Genomic DNA, 26,478 nt, shown 5'->3' on the forward strand with positions numbered 1-26,478 from the left:
TTATGCTGGGGAGAGAAGAAATCATTGAAAAGAACCTGGTATCAACTGAACTGAATCCAAAATTTAAGTTCTTTAGGAGGCAGCTTAAAAGTCTTTCTTCTTAAAAAAACAATTAACATATAGACAGGTGATGTGGCTAACTTGTGACCAGCTTCTAAGGAGTGACACATCCCTTTCATGAAGCATAAAAGCTGTATGATAGCATTTAAAACGTAATACAACTCGTAACCACTTGGGTAAACTCTCGCTGCATAGTGAGTAAATTACCCAGTATTATGTAATAAGATACCAAGGAACATACTGTAAAAATACATCAGTTATGTCATAATGCTTTTAAAAAGTGAAGATCTGGTGCTGTAGAAGTACGTTATTTTCAGTTTCAGCTCCTCCCCCAAGAGAACACCCATGGTACTGCATTATACCACAGACATTTGATTTTATTTACATCTTAAGCTTTAAAGTTATTAGGTCACCGTACTTTAATTTCCTGTATGGCACCAAATTTTAAAAAGTGTCTGTGTGTGTGTGTACATGTGGCAGGCACCAAAATGCAATGTTCCTTTCTATTTTTTCTAGTTTCCTACATCTCCTCGTTCGGTAAAGCAGCCAGTGGAGCAGAGTTCTGTAGAGGTCAGTCACATTGCCTTCAGAGCAGCAATATGAGAGCCCAGATTCTCTTGCAGGTAATACAGTAGATGGAGTTCATAGTGCTCTCCCGACTCAGGTACCCTTATACTGTGTCTCTCCTGAGGGTAGATCTAAAATATAAAATAAAGTCATAAGTATCCACAAAAGTTGCAGGCACCAACATTTAAACTGCTCCACAGACCCACATTCAAAATCTTCATGGAATCTCCCTGCATTAACTCTGCACCTGAGCTAATACACCCCATCCTCCATTGCCTGAACCCAGAGACAACCCACTGCACCCTCTAATCCAGCTAGTGCTGTGCTGGAGGTGATCAGCCTGGCTGCACAGAGGCAGATCCTGTCCAGAGCCATCACGTAAATCAGCATGCTCCCAGTTCTGCAGCATGGTATGGGATACCTGGGCTACATCTACACAGAACCAGCAGGGTTTAATTAAATGTATAACCCTGTTCCACACTGCACAAAAACTGCTGTACTGCCTCCAAGCTGCAGATCTCCTTGGGAGCAGCCTTAACTGCTCTTAACTGAGCATTTGCCTGATTTTTTTTTTTTGTTTACTCATAAAATCTTCCTTTTAAAAAAAAAAAGTTAGGCTCAAATACTACAGTTTTATCCAAGCGGCCCAGCACAGCCATGTTACAAGTTCCAATTTTGGACTACTCAAAGACAGACACATTACCTTTACATCCTGGTTCTGGCCTTACCTGTAAGTCATACGGTTTCCCAGCTCTCACTAAAAAGCTGAGCAAAATACTAGTGTGTGCAAAGTGAACATTCTCATCCAAGAATCCATGTAGCAGCAGCAAACGGTTTGGTCTGAGAAAAGGAAAAGACAAACATTTCTAGACAGCATCCCAGAACCTGCCAGTCATTTCACAGTCCACACACATCCATTCAAAAACACTCAATAGAAAAAAATATTTGCATTGAAGACAGTGATTTCACTACCGTAAATTGTTCTGGATGGATGTGTCTCTCAAACCTATTCTTTGTTCCTCTAAAAGTTCTTCCTGAATCTGCACATCATGGTCAGGCCTTTTATCTGTGTATCTTTGTTATTCTCAGAAGCATTTCCTAGCTTGGACAATACAACAGCTTAACACTTGCTCAGAATCACTGCCCATTTTCAGCTCTTTGGCAAGAAAGCCCATGGTCTCAGCCTGCTCCACAGACAACTGTGTGCTGATGCAGCCTTAGGATATGCAGAAAGCATCCTGATCAACTAATTTTTGCCTAGCTTAATGTGGCTCTAAAGTGCTAATCATAATGGAAGATATGTTTGTCATTTCTTTAGACATAAAAGGTAGTCTTTAATTACAGCCAGTATAAAAGGGATTACATGCAATGGCCTGTAATTATGCAAATGTTCATCCAAGTATTAAGTTTATTAGTGCTGGGGTTTGGTCTTCTTTATAAATTATTATTTAATACTAGCATTTGCAATTCCAGAATTCAATTGCCAAGAACAGGGAGATAAAAACGTGTCCGTGGGGCTTGAACTTTCATGGCAGGAAAAGTAGAAGATAAGAGCCAGAACCAAACTTACTCAGAAGGAAACTTCTCAGCTTGCATTGCCACTGAACCTAGGTAATACCCCTGCTCATTGTGATCCGGGTGGCCCATGTAGCGCTCTGTGTAACCAGTGTCATAGAAAATCCACAGCGTGACAGGTGCTCCGGCAATGGCAACCTGCAAATTCAACAGGGCTCTCAGCATCAGGAGGGGAATGACAATACCTGCCCCTCTGATTTGGGGACATCCCTCCCTCCCACAGCAACTATAATTGCCCAAAACACACTGCTAAGTTTACAATCCACAGCCTGCAGTGGAAAAGGAAAAGCAATCCTCACTCTCCCTCCCACAGTTCATACATATCAGCACAGTTCAGCTACGACCTACATGTGCTGAAAACTAGGAAAGTCCTACAGACAAATCAGAAGCAACACTAAACATATCACCTGCAAGGCCTGCTGAGGGAAGTGGATTTTGTCCCAAATGCAGAGTACTCTGCTTCTGGGTTGCAAAATCATTGTTCATTTGAATGTCTAACAGAAACTGGAATCAATAGCTCCCTAGGACTCAGCACACTACCTTGCATAGCTACCACCAGCTTCCAGAGAGGCTTGTGAAAAAAAGACCAATGAGGAAAAAAAAAACAAAACAAACCCACCAAAACCCCCTTTGCAATGCAGGTATTTTTAAAAGCAAAAATCTAACAATCCTTAAGGACTTGAGAAAAGTAATTATTAAGCCTCCCAGGAATATTCAGGTTTGTCTTAGACAAAGCAAGAGCAGCCACAAAGAACAAAACACATCCCCAGAGCAATATCCAGCTCTTACCACATCTCTCCTTTGAGACTTACCCAACAGCAGTCTGGCCACTTATTGTAGTGGTCTAAAGTAATGAAAACACACAAACCTCTTTTCAGTACCTCTCCCCATCCCCAGGTTGCCCTCCTGGATGCTTCAGAACACACTACTATGAAGCAGCATGGGCAATTTGATCTGGGAATACATCAGTCTGCAAAGAAACTATTCTCCCAGGGCAAGAAAGAGGGGAGGAGGAAGAGAAGGAGGTGTCATTTTTCAGCAGGATCACTTCCCTTAGTTGGTTCACAGCACAAAGAGCTCAGCTGACACAAAGTGGGCAACAGCTGAGACTATGTAAGGTATTGTCCTGGTTTCAGCTGGGATAGAGTTAACTGTCTTCCTAGGAGCTGGTATAGTGCTATGTTTTGGGTTCAGTATGAGAAGAATGTTGATAACACACTGATGTTTTCAACTGTTGCTAAATAGTGTTTAGACTAAGTCAAGGATTTTTCAGCTTCTCATGCACAGCCAGGACACCTGACCCAAATTGGCCAGAGGTGTATTCCATACCATGTGACATCATGCCCAGTATATAAACTGGGGGGAGTGGGGCTGGGGGGAATCACCGGTTGGCAGGTGGTGAGCAATTGCATTGTGCATCACTTATATATTCCAATCATTTTGTTATTATTATTGTAATTTTATTATTATTATTATCATTATTAGTTTCTTCCTTTCTGTTCTATTAAACTGTTCTTATCTCAAGCCACGAGTTTTACTTTTTTTTTTCCCCGATTCTCTCCCCCACCCCACTTGGTGCGCGTGGAGTGAGCAAGCAGCTGCATGGTTCTTAGTTGCTGGCTGGGGTTAAACCACAACAGGTACCTTCAGCATAGGTGACCCGAGATTGGTATAGCTACACCAGCACAGTTAAGTTATTGCACGCTCAACAGTGCAACGGTTTAAAACTCTGACAGTTCCAGAGAGGGAATATCCTTCTGTGCTCAACTGAATGGGCTAAACAGTTTTTCCTCCTCATCCCAGCTCACCACAACAGACTCTCAGATATTCCAGTAAAACTGGCCTATCTAAACAGCCCCACACTCCTCTTACATGCCAGGCTTCTTGGATGACAAGTGTGTTCTGCCCAAAAGCACTCTGCTTGCTTAATGCAGGAAGCCTCATGGACAACACCACACCTTCACATCAGATTGAGATTATGTCTGGCTCATTTGGAGCTGCGGGAAGCAAGCACAATGATGGTGCAGCCACACCGTGCTCTTTGGGGTGGTTACACTCAAATAAGACCCACCACACTCTCCTGGGGAGAAAAGCTGTAAATTTGCATCGAGAAGTAGGAAAGAGCAGCACTTAATTGCACAAATGCAATTTTCCGATTTGAGGCATCTCTGTTAGTATTAACTATTTGGGCTGTACTGGTATCACTGTCTCTGAAAAGCTGAATCCCATAGCTGTACCAGTACAGACTCAATGGGAATACCAGTCCCAGATACCTCTCAGAGCCTAACAGTGACAACAGGCTTACAGAGGAAAAGTGTGTCATCCCCATGCTTCATACAGAAACACAAGTGGAGAGAACTGAGGAGACAACCCAAGGTCACACAACAACTTGTAACTGTTCTTGCAATATCCACTGATTGCTGGTTTTAAGAGGTACTGTGGTTTGTTAGCAGGCACTAGCCTTAAAGAGTGAATAGATTTTCAGACCTGTTGTCTGTGAAGTATCAAAAAAATAGCCAAAGCCAGGAAGCCTAATTAGAAATACTGTAGAAGAACTGCTTGCTAGAAAAGCAACTTCTCTAAGTCTCCCAAACAGAAGAGTCTTGAAGAGAACAGCCAGAGCACTATGTCCTCATTTGTCTAGAGCAAGCTCCGAAGTCTTTGTGCTGTGAACACCCATGGGAGGTTACATGATTAAGGGAAAAATTCTGTCTGCACCGCCAGAATAAGTACTCAATGTATGAACATACCCTGAAAATATCTGACCTCTGCATTAAAGCCATAAGAGAGAGGTAGCCTCCATAGGACCAGCCATGAATGCCAACACGATCCAAATCAATGAAGTCATACTGGGATGCTAAATACTGCAGCCCTTCCACCTGGTCATCAATTTCTATTTGTCCCTGGGAGAGGAGAGAAAAAGGTAAGTTTTGTTAGTTCCAGACCAAAGTTACATTTTCAGGATTTCCAAAGGTAGCCACCTTCAGATCTTTGCTGCTTCTGTTTGTGCAGCACCCAACCACACACCAGCACTCCACTGTGCTAGGCATGTTACAGAAAGATGACCCCTTTCCCCATAAGACAATAAATACGTGCTAACCCACCTCTTAACTATCCTTTTCTTCACTAGTCTCCTTGCTTGGTGACAAGTAGGATTTTTCAGTGTTTTCACTTTTTGCTGTTACAAAAGCAAGGCTGCATTCTAGCTCTGTGCATGAAAATGCCATTCCCAATACATGGAGAGCTACACTGTAAAGCCAGCAGAGCCTGGCACAGGCCGTCCCTGCCTGTACACACAGCCAAACATGCTCAACCTCTCCAGCCTGACACAGGAACTGCCTGAAATAGTAACCCACACTGTGAATGAAACTATCTTACTTCATCTGAGCAGCAAAGCATTTCTGGTGGGAGTCAGAGACCACTTATGAACCACCTTGCATTACGCCTGCCAAGCTGGATTTGGTTCACAACCTCAAACCCTGACATTGTATCTTTCCCACACTGACTGTCTTTCCTCCCTCAAATCCACACTGCTAAGCTATGCACAGTTCCCTTCCTAAACCTAGGCAGCATCACACAGGCAATGCTGGGCATCTGAGCCAAATCAGTGCTTCAGCTCAGATAACACCGGGATTCAAACCTGTCTCTGGCTGAAAACAAAGATCCAGACTCAGCTCCACTTACCATTTTGTATTTAAAGGCCCCTTCAAACTTCAGCCCCCGGTGGCAGGACCCCCTGTTGTCAATGACAACAACAACATAGCCTAAAGAGGCCAAAGTGTTCAAACGGAAATACTTGATTCCTTTAAACCGATTGTTCACTAGCTGTACCTGTAATAGAAGAACAGCAATGACACCACCACATATGTAACAGAATCCAGAGGTCACCTCTTAATCCAGTTTCAGATTTTATTTATATTTACCTTCCTTTAAATGTTTTGCACATTTTTATGATGTAAAGTTTTCAAGATCCCTACTCCCTGCTGCAGGATTCCCTCTCCCTGCTTGTGGTCTGCTATGAAACAAACTCTCTTCCTCCAGTAACAAGCCATTCTGTCTCACAGATATGAAGAGCTGAACTGAGCTCCACTGCAGCACCAATGGGCATGGAGCAAGAGGGGTGGCTGCAGACTGCACAACCCAACCCCGAGCCTGCAGCTCTGCTCTCCACTCTATTCTTTCCCAGGAGAAAATCCTTCCCTTCACCAAGTCTCACTCCAGCTGCCTTGGACGGCAGCAGGGCACAGAAGAGTTGGGGGAACCAAAGCAGGGCTAAGAGGCTTACCTTCTATTCATCAGTGGGAGGATGACTGGGGAGCAAGCTCTTCTAAGCACACACTGGTAATGGTCAGCGCTAACAGAGAGCTCCCTTCACATGCACATGGGGGATGTGGAAACAAAGAACAGGAGCCTCTACAGAGGAGAGGGAGATAGAACAGGGACTATCTGCACTCCCCTTTCTCCCAGTTCCAGCTCTACTGCTCCATACCTGTTCTCAGACAGGCGGCAGTCCCTCGATCCATGACCTGGAAATCATGACTGCTTACAGCACCTTCGGCCAAGCAGCTACTCACCAAACAGGCAAAACACTGTATGCTGTCCTCAGCATGGAGCAGGAACTGTTTATACAGGAGAGCAGTGGAGTGATCCAGGCTAGCCCACCCCACAACTCACCAACATGCTGCACTCACCTGAGGACCTCCATAGATGAAAAGCACAGTGGGGTACTTCTTTCCAGGTTGCAGATTGTGAGGTTTGTACATCATCCCATAGAGCGTAAACCCCGTGGAGCTCTCAAAGGAGAACACTTCTGGGGGAATGTAATCAGGAAGAGGGCCTGCCACAGGAGGGAACAGAGACTGGCTTAACAGGGAATAGATGAATAATGCAGCTCTGCTCCAGCCCTGCCCCATCACCAATCTCACTGCAATCCCAAAGGAGCTCTCCCATACTTTCCAGGGGATGTGGCTGGGACCAGGCAGAGACTGGGAATGCCCCAGCCCTAGGGGAGCTTTCTCAGGCCTATCGCATTCCCAGCCCTGCTCTCCTGTGAACAGTAGTAACTCTTCGACACTGACACAGCCATTACAAGTATCCCATCCCTTCCTAACACCACTTAGGACTCACTGCATTAATACATGGAAAGCATAGGGCAGAGTATGCCTTAGGGAAGGAGAGATGAAACAGAACAGAAACAAAATGGAAAAATATAAGCCCAAGAGCTGTCCCAGAAAGACATGAGTAAGAAGCAGCACACAACTATTTAAGGGGTGTATGTCCCTCCCCAGAGGCCCAGAAGCATTATATATGCTCATTAGCAGGCATATAGCACAGAGTAAATGACTGCACTTAAATGCCTCCCCTGATGCTAAAACTGGCTTTCTACAGCTTCTACTGGCTCTGGCAGCAGCACTTAGTAGTTTTCACTCTAAATCCTTCATGGCCAGTTTATACCCATTCACTGCTAAACTGAAAATATCACTGAGGTACGTCCAAGAACAACTCACGTAAGCACGAGTTTCAGAGACAAGTCTAGTCACCCACAACAGCAAATCTCAAGCAAGCATATTCTGGAATATCTTTCATTCTGTGATCCTGGTTGTCCTTTTCTAGTTCCTTATCCATGCCATTACCTGCTGAATCTAAAATGGTAGCCCAGAATTCCTTTGTCCTATGAGCTGCACCATCTTCAGGTCCTGTCAGCCGGTAAAGTGACACACAGTGTGGGTTCTTCTGATTACTGTACTTGCTGATGAACATGTCACAATCCTAGGGAGAAAAAAACATTATCTTGGAACTCCTCAGTGTGGAGGCACAAGGAAAAGTGATCATTTTTTTCTGCATTTAGATCTTGCAGAAGATCTTTATGGACAAAATTAAACCAGGAAGTCTGAGCTCTTTTGATAACAACAGATAGACTCTGAGAAGCTACAGTCCTTAGCAAGACTCAGTCATTAATGCTCCAAAGCCAAAAATACACCTGCAAAACCAACAGTAGCATAAGGACCTTGTCACACATCCTCTTCTGGGTAAAGCATTCCCAGCTGAACAGGCTACTGCCTCAGATGCCTGGAACCCCACCCAACGCTGCCACAGGCTCATCTCCTCTGGTGATTGCTCTGTAGCCTAGTTCAGGCAAAAACAGCCAGGCTCAAACAGTTTCAAACAATTCATCCTGGCTTCTTTTGCCTGAGACGAGTAGAAGAGCAACCGAACTGGGAGGTCAAACCCGGTTTCCAGGGTGGGTTTACGCACTCACTGTACAACATATAGAAGCGCACAGCACAGTGTAAAATCTACTTTTGTTATATTTAAATACAGCCTTGTCTGCTGATTGATGAAGGACAAGACTGGCAATAAGCCACAGCACACTCAGCCAGCCCTGCTGGTACAGGGCCTCACAGGCAAACAGTACCTGGCTGACACAGCAGGCATGAGAGTAACCACATTCTGTCAGCCGCTTTACTTCTCCAGGATTCTCGTAGTTAACAACATACAAGTGATGCTCTAAGGGTGAGTCTTTTGTGCCTTGAAAGTACACCAGTTTTTTGGCTTCATCAACATAGATCTGTCAAAACCAAAATAACACATTCCCTCAATATTGTTTCTTGCCAAAACAATACCCAGTTCCACCACCTCCAAGTCTCCCCCCCATCCCACATCCATGAAGCTGAGTTATAGCCCAACAATCTGCAAGGAAAAAGCCAAATGACTGTTCTTACTGTCCACAACTCTGTCAAGTTACGATTTGCACTTCACACCTTGTTGCTCAGCTCTCTCATGCAGGCCCTTTACTCTTCCCAGTCTCCACTATTGTTTGCTATGCTAAATAGAATCATAGAATGGTTTGGGTGGGAAGGGACCTTTAAAGGTCATCTAGTGCAATCCCCCTGCAATGAGCAAGGATATCTTCAACTAGATCAGGTTGCTCAGAGCTCCATCCAACCTGACCTCGAATGTTTCCAGGGATGGGGCATCTACCACCTCTCTGGACAACCTGTCCCAGTGTTTCACCACCCTCATTGTTAAAAATTTCTTCCTTACATCTAGTCTAAAACTACCCTCTTTTAGTTTAAATCCATTACCCCTTGTCCTATCGCTACAGACCCTGCTGAAAAGTCTGTCCCCACCTTTCTTATAAGCCCCCTTTAAGTACTGAAAGGCTGCAACAAGGTCTCCCCGGAGCCTTCTCTTCTCCAGGCTAAACAACCCCAACTCTCTCAGCCTGTCCTCAAAGGAGAGATGCTCCATCCCTCTGATCATTTTTGTGGCCCTCCTCTGGACCTGCTCCAACAGGTCCATGTCCTTCCTGCGCTGAGCACTCCAGAGCTGGATGCAATGCTCCAGGTGGGGTCTCACCAGAGCAGAGTAGAGGGGCAGAATCCCCTCCCTCAACCTGCTGGCCATGCTTCTTTTGATGCAGCCCATGGTACAGTTGGCTTTCCGGGCTGCAAGTGCACATTGTTGGCTCATGCCCAGCTTTTCATTCACCAGTACCCCCAAGTCCTTCTCAGCAGGGTGGCTCTGAATCCCTTCATCCCCCAGTCTGTATTGATACCAGGGGTTGCCCTGATCCAGGTGCAGGACCTTGCACTTGGCCTTGTTGAACCTCATGAGGTTCACACGGGCCAACTTCTCAAGCTTGTCCAGGTCCCTCTGGATGGCATCCTGTCCCTCAAGTAACTCTGTCCCCCATTCTTTGTCATCTCCCCACTCTTCAGACCCTTTCCCAAATCACATATGATATAAACCACCCCAGAAGGAAATCAAGGCAGCAGCTGACTGTAAACCACTGCCATGTTAAATATTCCTCAGTTGTCCCTTCTTTTTGAGCAGGCAGCAGAACAGATTCAAATGCAGGTCAACTTGCACACTTCATTCCCTAACCCCATTTCTAATTACCATTTAGGAAGGATTTCAAAGACCTTTATGAAGTCCAAACCAGTCAAACAGTCTCCTTGAACTGCTGTTTGATTCAAATGATCAAAGGATTCATCCAGCTCAGAGATAGATGAGCAGCAGTATGGGGAGCATTCCCTCCCTCCTTGTGCAAGCTCACAGGCTACATGGAACGTAAAAACTGTGTATTCTGGCTAAAAAGAGACAGGGCTAGTGGATTTATGCTGATCCCTCTAACAAGTATCTCTTGATTCCAGAACAGCAGTTGGACACCATCGTGACATCTTGCTGCTCACAGAACATGTGGAATTTCCTCACTGCTGCCTCACAGTATTTTTGCTCCCTTCTCCTCCTCTTTAAGCCTTGAACTTAGTGGGGAAAATTCCTTGTTGACAAGGATCCACACAGGAACATGCAGGAAAAGAAAGCCAACTAATATTGCCTGTGTTGCTTTCCCGCACTGACAAAATCAGAACCTCTAGTCCAGAATAGCATATCAGAAGGATAAAAGCACACTGTAGACCAAAAAAACCCCACATGATACACATGCTCAAGCTCAATACCAGGTAGTGGCAAGGTCCACTCTTCTCAAGGAGCAGAGCCTCACTAATGCAACATGTACTGATTTGTGAGGCCCCAGAGACCATCTCCCTCTGTGCATTGCTTGCAGGATATCCATGCAGCAAGAGCAGAGACTTACATTGGATCCATGTCTGCCAAGCACTTCCCATTCTCCACTGGTAATCGCTATCTCCTCTTTGATGGGGCACTTGAAGTCACCTGCAAATAACCAACACACAAACAGAGATTTTACACTTTTACATCTTACAAAACACATGGTCACAATAATACTTCTTCCTTCCAAGCTTTTTCACTAGACTAAACCCCAGAGCAACCTGCTTTTGCAGAAGACCCATGCCTCTGCCAGCTCCCCAGAAAAATTTTAGGGCTGGTACTATTTGACATTCTGTGACATTTATGTTAAAAGATTCACAGGATTCAACCTGAGGCCTGGACAGCTTGCTTGTCCTTTTTTTTTTTTTTTTAAGTATTCTGTCACTTGCACAGAAATAGATGTTTTATACTGAAAAAATGGGTGTGCAAAGGAAATCTCAGGTGTCAGAAATGCAGAATTTTGCAACAGGGTGGGGAACAACTCTGCTTTTATAAGATGGCTTAATTCCCCTTAGAATTAGGGAGATTTAGCAAGAAAAAGAAGTTGGATGCATTCAGAGAAATCTGATCAATCCAGGATATAATACTTTGTGCAAAAAAAACCCCACCAAAACCAAGCTGCATGAAACTAGGACCTCTGGTAAAATTAGGTGTACTTTTTGTGCATGCAGAGTTCAGTAAGTGCCTTCAACACACACCAAATAAACTAAGTATCACAGCATGAAACTGTAAATTAAAGAATACATGCTGTGGAAAAACCACTCTGGGAGCTTTGCACACAGCTATATCATGCATCTGAGCAAGACCAAACTTCGACTGCAGCTCAGAATCACATGGTCCTTGAATTTTTTTGATTGAAATGACTCTTCCTGCATTTCTATTTGCAACAGCTGCCAGTAATTTTCTCCTGCTAACATCTCTGTCTATACAGCAATCCCATGATTGTTTTTAAGAGCAGAGAGGAATTCTCTGAATAGTTGTCATATCATAGGTTTTGCTGCCAAGCACACATGTTCATTTTAAGGGGACTAACACGTGGGCCCACTCAGACAGGGAGGCCCTCTATGGACCTTTTTACAGTGTGTTCAAACCATGCTCTTTGTCAGCCTCTCTGCTACCAACCTGCTTGTAAAGGCTGACGAGGACTATGTTGGTTTTACTTGCAAAATCAAGTCCTGAACCAATGTGCATCTATTAGATATAATAGACCCTTTACATCAGAGGTAGCCATGTTATTACTATAATGATTAACCTCTGGCAAAGTCAGCACACATACAGTCCCAACATTGACAAGGAAAAGCCAACTAAGTGCATTTCACAGTATTACAGGGAGCTTGTTTCCCATCTGATTTCTTGAAACTATTCCCTCTAGTCCATGAGGAAGAATCAGGGTTAAAACTAAGGCATGTTGAATACAGAATAACCCCTGTACAATTTCAAGAGGAATCACTGTTCGGTGAAGTGCTTTCCTGGACAACAGCAGGAGTTTCCAATAAGACAGTAATTCCTGCCACCTAGAAGGACATTTATTTCTTCACTAGTTGGCAGCAAATGCCCAATTAAAGCAAAAGAATAATTTCACTTACTTGGAGCAGGGAGGCCTCCACACGACCGTTTATACTTGCTCTCCTTCAAAACTGAGATGACTTTGTATAGGTGCCGGAATCCTGTTTTACACTCAGAGGCAAAAATGAACTCTATCTCATCTTCATGGGTTTGAGGGAAAACATAAAAGATATCATGGATCTGTGGAGACAGAGCATTGGATCATTGTTATCAGCAGGACTTTGGCACTGAAGTCACACATAATAGGTTCCTCTTACTGCTCAACACAGACAAAACAGTTTACACTAGCAGGCTGCAGCACTGTCCATTACTGGGAGAACCAGTTATGCTCATGAGTCAGGGGGTGTCTGCAGACAGTAGCCACATATGCTGCACAGCTCCAGGCTTTTTGCTAGTCTAACTCTGACTTCTAGCTAATGAATTAATTAAGTTTTTCTGCACCTGCTTTTCTAGCTTAGATACAGAGGTTGGTCCAGCTGTGCAGACAGCATATGAGAGCCACCCAAAGAAGCCAGAGTTCAGTGGCCTCCTCTGTCCAGTGCTGTCTAGAAGCCCAAAAATGAAGGGTTATTTAAAGAAAGATGAGCTGACATCATCTTCCCACTCATGAAGATGCCAACTCTTGCTTCAAGGGACAATCTTTTGAGGGACTCGGGAGCATTTATCTGCACAGTATGAGCTGCCAGTGAAAACCCACTCCAGACAGTAAAAATAAGGGAGAAAGGACAACTCACTGCACCATCCTGAAACCATGCACACTACTAATAAGGAGAAAACACAGTATCATAGAGAGCACTCGCTGCATAGGGACCATTCACTGGAAGGCTTTGTGCAAATGTTCTCTGCCGAAAGATCCAACTACCTGTCAGCGACTGATGTTCCCAGACCTTCCTGCACTCTTGCACACCTCCAATGGGATGTCATTTTAGAGACATCAATCTTTATCTGCTGAAGTGTGAACAACACTCATTTTTACAGCATTAGCCTAGCACACCGGTGTCTGGTCTCACAGCACAGGCCCTACAGCACACCTCTGAGAACATTATACACGGATCTATTTCACCAGACCATATGTAGTTAAGGAGTGGTGATTTCAGTGACTGTTAGCAGACTCTTGGGACTTGTTCACCCAGTATCAACTACATACATCTTTGTTGGCTGAAGAATACTTCATCTGCTGGCACTGCTCTTGGTGAACAACTGGCACCAAGAAGCCAGAGGGTGTCTGCGTAACACTGTGGGCAAGGGGCTGCCCTGGAACGCCAGAGCCCTCGGCTCTGCTCCTAGCTCTGTCTGACCACTATGCAGCCTCAAGCAAAGCAGCTCTGCTTTCAAATCCAAAATCTCTCTGTTCTCTACATACTGTTTTTTACAGCAGGAAGCATAGCATATGCACAGAACTTGCACAATGGGAATACTCTCCTAGGCAGCACAGTAACACCAATGTTGCTCAAGTGCTACAAAAAGGGTCTTGAACAACAAACTGTCAGAGAAGGCTGAAATTCAAATTCTTACATTTATCCAGATGTCTGTTGTTTCTTCATAAATAATGAAAGGTGTAACAGAATCTGGTACGGCATCGACAAGTTTCTGTCTTTCCATTGCATCATCTTCTGTGGGGATGAATAATGCAGGAGGGATCAAGACTATCTGAAGTCGAGTTTGGGAGCGATCCAGTAAGATGGACCAGATGCTGTTGAGAAGACAGATATTAGAGAAAATAATATGCAACCATGAGTATTAGACAGGTCTGAAAATCTCAGCAGACACTCATTAGCACTAGGCATTTTGAGGGAGTCAAGAATGTTCAATTACAGATTAAGCCCAAAGCCACATGTAAAATTTCACCCACATAAACAAATCTCTTCCATAATACAAGAACCTATTTCACTTCATTTCAATATTGCATAAGCACTGCGGGTTCAAAAGTTTAATTAATTCTATTCTCCCAGATTGGAATTGTGCTTTAAGGGAGAAAGAGAAAAGAAAAATCAGAGGGAATATTTAAGTGGAAAAATTTCAATTGAAATTTCAGGATACTTGTGAAAATACTGTTTTAAATCTATACCTGGCAGAGAATAATACTGGCACCTAAATGGACTGGCAGCAGACCCTGCCATACTTATGATGGCTTTGCATGTAGCTCTAACAACAATCCTGCAAAAAGCAAGATAATGTAGCAAATGTGTCCCTGCATTTCTTCCACATTTTGGGGGGGTGGGGTGGAATTAAAAAGGTGAAAGCCATCTTTAGATTCAAGAACTGGAGAAGTGCAATTCTGGAGAAGCTTCTGGTGAGTTAGAAACACTGTACTACATCATCTACAGGGTTAAAAATGACATGCAAATGTAAGTAGCACTTACAGCAGGTTTTCTGATCAGTAAGTCTGGTCAGGAAGGATGGTCCACTGGTTAGGGCGCTAGCCTAGGGCCTGGGGGACCTGGGCTCATTTCTCTCCTCAGCCACAGACTTCCTGTGTGACCATGGCAAGTCACTTAGCCTCTCTGGGCTTCAGTTCCCCATCTGTAAAATGGGGACAATAGCACTGCACTCTCTCTCACAGGGATGCTGAGAGGACACATACATCAAAGGCTGTGAGTGCCCAATACCGAAGCAATAGGGCCAGGTACCAGAGAAAGAGACAAGGAGAACTCTGGTTTGGTTTTGGAAAAATTGTCCTCCTTGCACAAACAAGTTCGTAGAAATGTAAAAATAAAAGCAGGCTTAAGCTTGAAGACGACAGAGACCACTACATTCTGCTTCTAACTGTATTGCCCCAAACCCTCTAAGCAGAGACAGGATTAACATACGCACTATTTTCCTTCTGGCGTCCACCCAGCTCTAGCAATGTACTCTACTCCTTCAAAGAGGATCTCGAACGGCTGAACTAGCTCTTTATCCACAACATCTGCAATCTGTTGACAAAGCAGCAATTCAGTGACACTGAGATGAACCCCCACAACCAGTTTTCATGCACGATGAGAGTCTGGACACAGAAGACTTCTTCTGTGCAGCTCATGCAATTTAGATTGTTCAGCCTTTGCAACACAGGGGATTCAAGCCTGTCTGTAGCCAGACACCAGCATAGTAGGAGAGCTGCACACTACCAGCACAGGCAGGGCTGGGACTTGAGAAATCTGGATGCTGCTCACAAATCCACCACTCGTCTCAGACCAGTCATTGAACACTCAGTTTCCCCATGTAAAGGGGAAGTGATTTGTACCGAGCTATTTTGTAAGGTGTTTTCATCAGTAGATTTTGAACATCCTGCATGACATCCAGTTATCAACGTGGTTCTGATTCATGATATGCAATTCTGCAGTCTGTCCCTGCTGGGAGTGGGAACAAGCCACAGTGGTACCCAAAGGGTCGTGACAACTTTCCCTGCCTTTGCTGGCTGATGTCAGCATCACTATCCCAGCAGGTAGGTGACTGTTGATGGCTGAAGTAGCTCAAGAGTAGAGAGGATCCCAGTAATGTATGGCTGTTACTGTATCTGCCTAGTAAGATTAATTTCTCAACTGTCCGAAGATCTTGGAATGGGCTATGGAAATTTCTGCACCTGTTAAAAAATCCCAGGGCAAAACCAAAGTTCATCTCCTTCGATATGTTCATGCTTTTGTAAGGTGATACATTGTCTTTGCAATCAAATTTTCCCAGTATCTGCAGCCAATCAAGAGATCTGTCACATAAGGAGGTCTAACCATCCACACCTAAAATACTCTGCTGTGCAGCTGAGTTCATAAACCAGTGGTGGGAAAGGAAAGCCCAGCCTTGAGAAATACTGCTGCATACACAGACACCAAGTATCTACATAGGAATGAGCCAAGTGCATTGCCTCCACAGAAGCCATTAAGCTATCACAACCAAGAAAGTTTATTTGTACTGAACTGGAAAATGAATTTTACCAAAAAAGAATCACAAAAATTGTATTTGGAAAACAAGCAGAACATAGAACTTACTCTGCCTTCCGCATTGATTGTCACTTCAGATATCTTGAAAGTGACCTTTGGATTTGCTGTACCTATAAAAACAGATGTTAGCAGTCAGGCACCAATTGTTTGCTTCCAAGAGGGCAGACTTGAACTGTGGATTATTGTGGAGTTATTCATACAGAACTGGAAAAGGCAAACAGCAGAATGCTCTTTGATCAAATAGCCTACTTGCATGTGTGAGACAGCAAAGAACAAGGCAGGGAAAAAAAGACTGCAAACATGAGGCAAACTCAGTGAATGTAATCCTGCAAACAGATCTGATCAAGAGCCATGCTACTATAACAGGCAGTCTTCTGTCCCACAGTCAAAGAATGCACATACTAGTTGGAAGCAATGCTCAGGAGTGATCAGGATAGCAAAGCAAGCTTTGGTTTACTGTTTGGCTGTTATTCTTGAGGTCATGCATAAAAAGCGATCCAGTGCTAAAAAGCATCTTTGAGTATTAGAGCAACTCACTCTTAAAAACCTATTGCCATGACTAGTGCAGTTAAGATAACAAAGCTATGTATTTGTGTTGAACACTGAAAATCTAAAGTTAACTCTTTACACAAAGCCTGCACAAAGCAGCAACTCATCCTGCCGTACAACTTGCAGTGCTAAATGCTGGGACTTGCTCCACAGCAAGAAAAGAGGGACTATAAAGAATAAAGCCGCTGCCAGTTGATCCACAAGATGACACATGTGGCAAATTCCACATACTCTGAATATTGTCAACGCTGCTGTGAAGTACTCCCGCTTCATCAACCTGTTTTATACACAAAACCTGATGCACTGAGGTGAAATGACTTGCCCTCAGCCACAGTGCTGGCCTATTTAAGCACTTACCTTCTCCCTGGGAAGAATTTTCTACACTACCTCAAGCTTTGCCCTCATAACGACCCACAGAAAAGGGCTATTGTCCCTGCAGCTCAGGCTGGAAACTAAGGCCCAGAGACTAAAACCTAGTTGTTTTATTTAAAGGGATTTGGGCTTTGATTGGCTCATTTTCCTAAACTGCTGAAACTTAGCATTGAACAAAGCTATGACAAAATACCCTCAGAAATCTGGGTGTACACAAGCGCTGAAAAAACACAAGGAGTCATCTCTCACTTCCTAGGCTAACACTGAGCCTTTCTTCCTCCTTGAACCAAGTAGTAAATCAGGATCATAAGCAGAAAACTTTTCCCAGTGGATCAGGGAACCTGCAAGATCTGAATGAATTCTGCAGTTTGGGAAGGTCAGCCAAACAGAAGATATTTCGCCAAAAAAATAAAGATTTCAGGAGTGAGGAGAGTGAACCACTGTTCTCTGTGAGCAATGTGCCCTGCTGTAATAGCAAGGATATCTCAGAAGAACAAGGGTCAGACTGTCAAATTTGCCCCATACATCTGACACATGCCAGTGAATCAGCTCCCAGCAGGTCTGCTTAAGTCCTGCTTCCCTGCTTCCAATGGCACTCCACTTAATATGCTTCAAGCCTGCCCTCACTCCTTTACTGTTGAAGCCTCCAGATCATTTACTGTTTGAAAATATGACAACAGGGAGTTTTCCTGGTAGGCTGTAAGCATGCTGAGTTTGTTGTTCAAAGTCCAAGAGCAATCATGGAAACCAGAGTCCTTCAGAACTTGAACTACCAGGGCACTGCCAGCAGCTAAACAGAAGCCCTCCCAAAAAAGCAAAAGGCCACAAATCTGCAGCTATTTCCTCAGAGACACAGGGCTGTAATGAGAATCAACTCCTCAACAACTCAGATCTGCCAGGATCTGAGACAGCAGCTCCAAAGTAGTGACAATCAGATAGAGTTTCCACCAACTCCTGAGACACCCAGACTCAGAGCTCTTAGTAACCACATGGCTGGAGTATCAGCACAGTCACCAGTGACTAACCTAACCCCCACAGCAGCAGTTTCCCCAAACACATTTCCACCACCTGAACACCAATTCAAAGACTATTCAACACCTCTCCAACAACCCCCTGCTCTAGGCTAGGAGAGTCACTGCTGTCAGGCACATGGAATAACGTGTCTCACAGAAAAAGAGATGTAAGGTATCAGGGTCTCACCAGTTTTGGGGTACCGGAAGGAATCTGTTTTTCTTGTCTCCAGCATGGGCGATGTGACATGAATAATTTCCACCTCTGACTCATCATTTTCTTCATAAAGAATTCGAAGAACTTTACCCCCATTCAGTGCTGTAAATGAATTAACATTTGCTGGTCAGAACAGTTCTCATTATTGGTTATTGCAGGCATCAATATTGTCTCAGGACCACAAGCAGGTTGAAAGGATAAAGAAAAATCCAACAAAGTCTCTGATTTGTGTTTCATTTAGCAAAACACTCTGAGACTCTTACAACTCCTACCACTGTTGTGAGAAGGAATGTCTCTTCCCCCCATAACGTGCTCACAAGGCCACTGTAACTTGCCTGCTGCTGTAGACAGTTCAAGAGGAGCTATAAGGTTCCTATCTTGCATAAAAACAAGTAACAGAAAAAAGTAACACTGCACTGGACAGCACCGCAGAGGGGCCACTACCTATGCCTGTCAGACACACTGGATCCACCACACTTACTTGGCTGTGCCTTTGGGCTCCACCAGTAGCCAGTGTATCTATCAAACTCCTCCTGCAGCACAAAAGTAGCCACACCAGCAGATTTTGGATCCTCCTCAACATTGTCCAGTTCTAAAAAAAGACACAAAAGATTTAGTTCATGATGTACTGCAGAATGAAACCAGTTCTGTATTATCCCAAACATGGCCCAAGTTCACCCCTTGGGAACAATTACACGATAACAAATCTGACTTCTCAGCAGATTTGTGTCTTCTGCTTCCCCCCTGCTCTGTTCATTTATTTAGGAAGGATCTAACCCTCTCTGACATGGCAGCTTCTTTTAGGAAAGGAAAGCCAAGCCATCCTCCCTTCTTACTTTACCCAATTAGTCTCTCAGTTTTCTACGTACTAGTCGAAGAAAGAAAATGTTCTCTCTACCTGAGCTCAGTGAATTGGAACCACAACTTTTAAGACAATCAAAGAAAAAAAAAAAAAAACAAAACAAACCCTTCTGAACAACTGAAACTGAAAATATCAACATTCAGAAAAATGAAAGCATCAGTATTTCATTCACTGTACAAACCAAAAGTAACAGACTTACATAACATCTCAACATGATGACATATCCATAGGGCTTCAATATTTTTCCTGTTACCCTGGAGGTAACTTAGCAGCGCTCCATAAATAATTATCATCTGAGAAGGAGTCATTGCTACAGTTTATTTTTAATGTACTTACATAATATTTTAATATTTAACATTTAAATAAGCTAAAGCATTATTATAAAGTGTCAGAAATATTAATTGAACTAAAATTTAAATGATCAAGTTTAAATACAAAGTATGATTTAAATACAAAACACAACCGATTTTTAAAAAGTGTTTTATCCACAATTTCCCATCTTCCTTCCTCCAGGATACCCATCTAAAACAGAGTTGGAGAGGGTAAGAAGCAAGGACCCAAGTTACTGAGTATGAGGGGCCAGCAGAAGCCACAGTGCTATTCAGAAACTGTCTATATTGTTTCTAAAAGGCCCTGCAGCCTTATTTCACTGACAGAAACTTTCCTCCAGCTCTATTCCACCCACAGCTCCTCCACACAAAAAAGGCAGTTCCAGTAAAAAGGAATGTGCTGTTTCAGTAGTAGAGCCCTTCCATATGTATTCAACAAATAACTCATTCTGCCAGATTCCACAGTGCAGGGAAAAGAATCAGCCCACAATATCTGCACTAGAGGAAACACATAGAACATGACAAACAAGGTGGAATAAACAGTGGCCATTTCCCCAGATTTCAGAAGAACCCCTAGTGCCATTGCTTAATTCAGTCTAGCAAAAACAAGTGCAGAAGAGGTGTGGAGATTTTAATTGAGGATGCATTACCATTGTGCACAAATGTTAGCCTCCTTTCTTCTCTGGTTTCTATATTAGATATCCAGATGTCATTGCTATGGATAAATGCAATCCAATTTGGATCAGCTGGACAAAGCTTGGGATCCATACGGATATTTGGACAACTAGTCTCTACCAGAATGGGTCTTAAAGGCTGTTGCTGTTTCAAAGAAAAAAAAAAGCACAGTAAGCAATGATAACACATGGACACTTATAGAAACTAACCTGGATTATCAGAAGGTCTCTAAGACCACAGTAGTGTGGACACTGACTTCAAATACACAGGTTTACAACAGAGGAATCTATCCATCTTAAACATAGAAAAACACTATGCAGGTATTTTATAGGGAAAGTTGTGCTTCTACCAAGGCTACACAGATCCCACCAGGGTTTCTTTCACCAGTGCTGAGAATTAGCCACAAATCAGAAGGCAGTTTGCCTAGAGAAGCCTGGCACACTCTTAAAAACAGCACCCTAAAAAGGGGCTGGCAGAACATACAATCTCATCCTCCAAAAGCAACTCAGGGTACAGTAAATTCCCCTTGACAACAGGGTTAGACAGACATCAGGCATCTGTTAGAATAACAAGAAATTATTTCAGCTTTGAAGTCCAGCTTCAGCACCAGCAGAGCAAAGGCTGCTTGTTCTGCAAGTTATACAGCCAAATCTTATAACATATACAGCACTGGCTGCTGAACAGTGACCTCTAAACCACAGCTTGGGAACCAAAGTTGTCTCTGGTGTGACTTCTGACTACGTGAAAGAGCACAGAGCCTTTATGTTGCTTTTTATTGGCATTGCTACTTATGAAAAATCAACAAAATCTGGTGTCCTGCCTTGCTGCCATGGTTTCTACCATTTCTTGTAATTCTCTACCCGAGTTTCTACAACCATGGAAATGCATCCCTATGGACTTCTCCACATTTCAAGGGTCATCAAGGCTACTTGCCATGCTAGTGCAGCAATAACTGATGATTGCACTCTGCTTTCACTCCAAGCCAAAGGAGCTTCTAGCCAGAGGAAAGTAGTACTGCATAAAACAGGAGAGATGAGTAAACTCACAGTGAATCCGTGAGGGCCTCCATCTTTTACGTGATAAATTCCACTCCCAGCCTGAAACAGAAAGGTGCCACTTTCTTGGTGGTAATCATAAGAGGCAATCCCAATGGTGCCAATTCTCTTCCTCTCCCGTAGCAGTTCTTCTTCACGAGAGTACATCCCATAGTCTAGGATGGCCTAATATATGGGCAGAGAAGTACCATCAACCTCTGCTGTGCATGTCTTACTACACTGTCAGAGTATCTCTGCACGCCAAGCTTCCAGGAGCAGATGGCTGTGCAGACACCCTCCTCCTCCAGAATCCTGCTGGCGGCTAGAAGCCTGCTCCTGCTTGTGCCTCTGCCTTCGGCACTTGTAGGTGCAGGCCATGATCAGATCCTACACAACTGTAAACCTGACAGCCACTTCTCCCATACCAAGGCCAGCATTATTTCCAATATACACTTGCATAAGAAAGATCAGACTGAAGGTCTGTTATTTCTAGAACAAGCAGGAGAGTCTTTGCTAACTTTCGCAAAGATACACAGTGACTGGTCTGGTGGGAGGAGAGCACAGCATGAGTTTTATGTCTGGCTGACAGCCTCAGGAAATAACATGGGAAAAAACACACCTAATTCCACATGGGGTTTGTCCCACCTCCTCCAACCTGCCACAGTGCATGGGGTGGGACTGGTGCAGGCTTGCTATGTACAGAGGTGAAAAGCAGACACATGTTCCAGTAAGTGGGAAAGGGATCCTCTGCTCCAGCATGAGTCACGGAGCCACTGGCTGATCCTTAGGGGGACTCATCACTCCCCCCTGCAAGACAAGGATTACTGGAGACTACAGCTCCTTCAGCAATCCCCAGGATCTCACAGCAGAGAATTTGATGCAAATTAGTACTTGAAATCTCTGCCGGCAAAGGAGGAATCATCCAGCACACACAGTTTTTATGACGCACAAAGGCTGTAACTCCAAACGCTGGTGAGAAAGCTGTGCTTGTTTTTGAGCTGGCTGCAGAGTTAGCCAAGTACAAGGAGAATCTTAAAACGTTTGAGACAATGAACTCCAAATTTTAACAATGGCTTATAGGTGCAACCCTAAAGCCTGTGTACTTGCTACGCTGCCAAGAAGCACGGAAGAAATCAGGACCCACCGGAAAAAGATCCAAAAGAGGCTTCCAGGAAAGCAAGAGGACAGCAGCTTTGTTTATGGTTTTGGGAATTTCAGAGTAGAAGAGCGTGTTCTCTCTGTTCTCCCCGGACATTGCTATTGTGAAAGTGAGGAGGAAAAAAAAAAAAGTATATTAGCTTTCTGTTAATAATCCAAACACTCTCAAAGGATACCAAGGAACAGTTTCACAGGCCCTTTCTACCAGAAAAAGTACTGACAGTCTCTGCACTGCAGCCTCACTCTGGGAATTCCCCGCTTCACAGAAATGCAAGTCACGGAGAAGGCAGAGAACAAGGAACTACACCCAGGCTTACCCCATGCTGTCTGAAGCATATCTGTATCTTCTTGAAGGCTGGGGGCCCCCTTTATTTTATAAGCTTTTAAGATCAAGAAGGGCCTTTCTGCTATTCCCCTGGCTGGAATACAGCATGATGCAGCTGGTGTTTCACAGATAACATGTCTTTAGGAAGATTTGAACATCCCTTTCCTGCTCCCCTCCCTCAGTGCTATTCAGATTTCTGAAAGATCCTGCCAAGGCACATGGGGATCAGTCCCGAGGGAGCCAGGTGTGCCCCAGGGAAGACCAAGTCTGACCTACAGCTCAGGAAGTAGCACATAGGAAACCAGAGCTCATCTCAGCTGAGGTCAGCCTTAACCCACCCTCACAACATGCTTGAACTCAGCATCATTCAAGGACTATGACCCCCACCCTCTGAAAAGGGGAAAAAAGAAACAGATCAGCAGCTTTCCGACTATGTCACTGCACAGCACATGCAAAGACTGTGAATCACAAATCAGAGCTTAAGCAACCAGCCTGAGCAGCAAGCAATGGGGCTGGAACACGGTGCCGGCTCCTCGGCCTTTGTTCTGACCATTGCTTCTCCCCCAATCCAGTTTTTCATGGACTTATGTTGAGTTAGTGCAGCTTTTGACAAAAGCATTCCTCTACCATAAGGCCTGCTCCAAAAAGCCACCCAGAAGGTTGCTCACAGCATCATTTACAGTGCCAAATCACTTCAAGCACAGCTGCAATTTAGAAACGCAGATATATCAAGTGAACACTAATTACTGAAATAATGCAGAAATGAGGCACTGAGGCCAAGAACAATAAATTACATGAAGTTCTTCATTATAAAGACCAAAAATGTTGAGAAAAACATTTACTCTTTAAGCTGCCCCTGCCCTACACTGCTATTTATTCCCTCCAGAATCCCTGGAAAACCTACTCCATCAATAGTGGAAGCACAAAGGACTCTCAAAATTACATTTATAATCTCTGTTTGGAAGGAAACTTTGAAAGAAAAAAAGGTTCTACCCACTAGTTGTAATTAAGAGAAAGGAGATCAAACTGACACAGCTTTTGGAGAGGGGATATCATACATGGAGTGAGAGAAAACAGACCAAACAAACTTAACCCGTCCTCCCAGCTAGGGAATATGTCCCAAAGGACGCTTCACAATTCTTTTCCAGCTCCAGCAGGCCTAATGGGTCACCTTCAATCACACCATTTCTGTGGGAGATTACATCGCAAGTTTTAATGAGACATTACAATCATGATCATGACATTTGACCAGCCAATCTGGCCTGAAAACCATTCTGATTTAACTGCCGGCAACACCCAGCTCTCAAGAACAGTCAAACTTGAAGAGCCTCCGCAGTGACTATTTAGTCAAGACACAGGCTGTCGCAGCAAGCTTACCCAGATAGTAGATCCTATCGGAATGAGGTCCTTCAGGATCATTTTTCTTCACAAACATGAAGTCGTGAGGGGCTTTTGCCATCATGTACCCATGATACTTCCGTGTATCTGTGAGCAGTTTCCGAAGCTGGCTCCAGGAATGTCTCTCTACATAGAAAGGTTCCAGTTTTGGCTGCTCCTCTCTCTGGACCTGCTCCTCATGGCCTGCAGTTTCGAAGATTTCAAGGCTCAGCTGTTCAGTTTCCATGGCTGCTGCCATGTTGCATGTTTCTGGAAGAACAGAATAGCAGAGGTTCAGCATTGCCTTCCAGCAGCCCAGCAAATATTCACTTCAGAATCCCAAAACACACCACAGCAAAAGCGCTATAAGAAAAACACCAGTTCATTGGAGAAAAAAAACCAGCAGAATGAAATGGTCTAGGAAAGAGATTTCTGCTCTGGAAAACAGGCCGCCATCACTCAGCCTTTCAGAATGGGACTAAGAACTTCACAGAGCCACACAGATTTATTGTTGTTTGCCTTTGCCATCCCCCTCCCCCCCAACTACTAAGTTCATGAATTGGATAAGTTCTTCCCTGTTAAGCTCCTGCGTGCTTCTTCCTCCCTGTAAGCTGCATGAATATCACCTCGCTACACTGATATTAGAACAGGGGACGATTAGGACTGTAGCAAGATCTGGAACAACCAACTACTTAGAACAAACATTAGTAGTCAATTTGGAACCACCAGGCCACACACAATGGGCCTAGGCAACTGCGTGCCCTTATTCCCATTATTCTCCTATAATTTGTTGGGTTCGTTTGTATCTCCTTTCAAACAAAGCTCAGAAGAGTCTAGCAATGATCATCACTGTTGTATCATCTCAGGGATATAATTACAAATACTGTATGGATAAGACTCTTCCAGAAGTGTGAAGAGATACCAGAAGAAGGGGGACACAGTGAAAAAAGCATTTTCCAAACAGATTTATCTGCAGAATAAGTCTTATCCTCCCAAACAGGTTGTTAATTTAGCAGATATCTCTTCCTGCACTCAGCTGTGCTTTGCAAAAGATATATGAGCTGGAATTAAAAGCCCAGATGTCTGGCAAGAGGAAACCAAGTCCTTCCACTGTAAATCCCAGATCTGAGGGCAGCTCCAAAAGGATTCACGCTATAAACTCCTGCCACATAGTTCATTACTGGAGAGACCAAAGCATAAGGATTGTCAGTTCTCAAAAGAAGAGAGTTTTACTACATATAGAATGGAAAGGCTGCAGAACTGTTCTGCACATTGCTAGGGCAGAGCTTGGTGGCCCGAGCCTGACAAAAACACTAATACAGACTAAATAAAGCATTCCCATTGAGCAGACAGGCACTAAAGGACCACCAAATCTCAGGGGATGGGCTTGGGCAGCACAGCTACCTGAGGCAAAGCTCCCTGACAGACTGGCTCTCCTGCTGCTCTACACAGCAGCTGAGATAACTCATCACAGATGAGTAAAAAAGAGATGACCTACACCTTGGAACAAACCCACTTTAACATAAATTGCTAAAAGCAAAGCAGGACAAGTCTGAATTAAAAGTTTGGTTCCACCTTTGACAATACAAACAAAACAACAGGTCCTTCTTTTGTCCAAGCTATTTACAACACAAAGACACAACACAAGTTATTAAACAGCCCTGTAAAACTGGAAGGAGAGTTCAAGCCCATACACAGAACAGTGCTCTGCTCAGACAGCGCTAGAAACCAAGAATGAGACTTCAAACCTTAATCAGAAAACTCGCATCTAATTTGCGGAATTCCAACAAAGAGAAATCTCCTTTTCCCACCTATACCCAGATGCTGACATGTCTTAACCCGACCTATTTCTCACACTCCCCTTTCAAGAAAACAGATAAATACCGAAGAGCAGTAGCCTTTAACGAGCAAACAAGAGTGAGAACAGCCACCCGGCAAAGTGAAGTTAGTCCAGCGTAACACGAGGATCTGCCTCCCAGGAGATCACTGCGGGATCTCTACCGCAGCCACCTTCTGCCACTTGAAGCATTTTTTTCCACCTTCCTGCAGCCAACAAAGAGAGACCGCCGAATCCTTCACACCAGCTCAGGGGACCCTCCAGCACTACATCACCGTAGGACGTCTCGTATCCGCAGGGTGCGACGGAGGGGCAGGTCGGGCCTGAGCGGGATGAATGGCCACAGGTCTGCCCTTGCCGCCGAGGTGGGAGGAAGCGGGTAGATCCCGGGAGGGGCCCTCCGTGGCGGGGGGGAGCGGGCAGGCCTGGTCGGGGGCGAAAAGCCAGGCCGCCCCGGGGCAAACCTCCCCCCCCCCC

At 44.3% G+C, this 26,478-nt stretch overlaps 1 protein-coding gene across 1 annotated transcript in view; it reads right to left on the reverse strand.

Annotated features, from left to right (window-relative positions):
* Positions 1–420: 420 nt before the first annotated feature.
* Positions 421–26,478, reverse strand: part of DPP8 (dipeptidyl-peptidase 8) — a 27,941-nt gene continuing 1,883 nt past the window's right edge. Inside the window, exons 2-20 of the mRNA XM_010572065.1 lie at positions 24,165–24,434; positions 22,449–22,561; positions 21,317–21,490; positions 20,246–20,414; positions 18,886–18,996; positions 18,378–18,506; positions 16,305–16,366; positions 15,157–15,257; positions 13,858–14,035; positions 12,363–12,522; positions 10,802–10,881; positions 8,618–8,770; positions 7,836–7,971; positions 6,894–7,039; positions 5,887–6,033; positions 4,953–5,105; positions 2,198–2,340; positions 1,356–1,467; positions 421–758 (exon numbers count right to left, since the gene is read on the reverse strand). Of these exons, the coding sequence (XP_010570367.1) occupies positions 636–758; positions 1,356–1,467; positions 2,198–2,340; positions 4,953–5,105; positions 5,887–6,033; positions 6,894–7,039; positions 7,836–7,971; positions 8,618–8,770; positions 10,802–10,881; positions 12,363–12,522; positions 13,858–14,035; positions 15,157–15,257; positions 16,305–16,366; positions 18,378–18,506; positions 18,886–18,996; positions 20,246–20,414; positions 21,317–21,490; positions 22,449–22,561; positions 24,165–24,423 (2,649 nt within the window). The 5' untranslated portion in view covers positions 24,424–24,434 and the 3' untranslated portion in view covers positions 421–635. The remainder of the gene's footprint in view (positions 759–1,355; positions 1,468–2,197; positions 2,341–4,952; positions 5,106–5,886; positions 6,034–6,893; positions 7,040–7,835; positions 7,972–8,617; positions 8,771–10,801; positions 10,882–12,362; positions 12,523–13,857; positions 14,036–15,156; positions 15,258–16,304; positions 16,367–18,377; positions 18,507–18,885; positions 18,997–20,245; positions 20,415–21,316; positions 21,491–22,448; positions 22,562–24,164; positions 24,435–26,478) is intronic.

This window comes from Haliaeetus leucocephalus, unplaced genomic scaffold, assembly GCF_000737465.1.
Source record: "Haliaeetus leucocephalus isolate CR32 unplaced genomic scaffold, Haliaeetus_leucocephalus-4.0 Scaffold339, whole genome shotgun sequence".
In the NCBI taxonomy this organism is placed as follows: Eukaryota; Metazoa; Chordata; class Aves; order Accipitriformes; family Accipitridae; genus Haliaeetus; species Haliaeetus leucocephalus.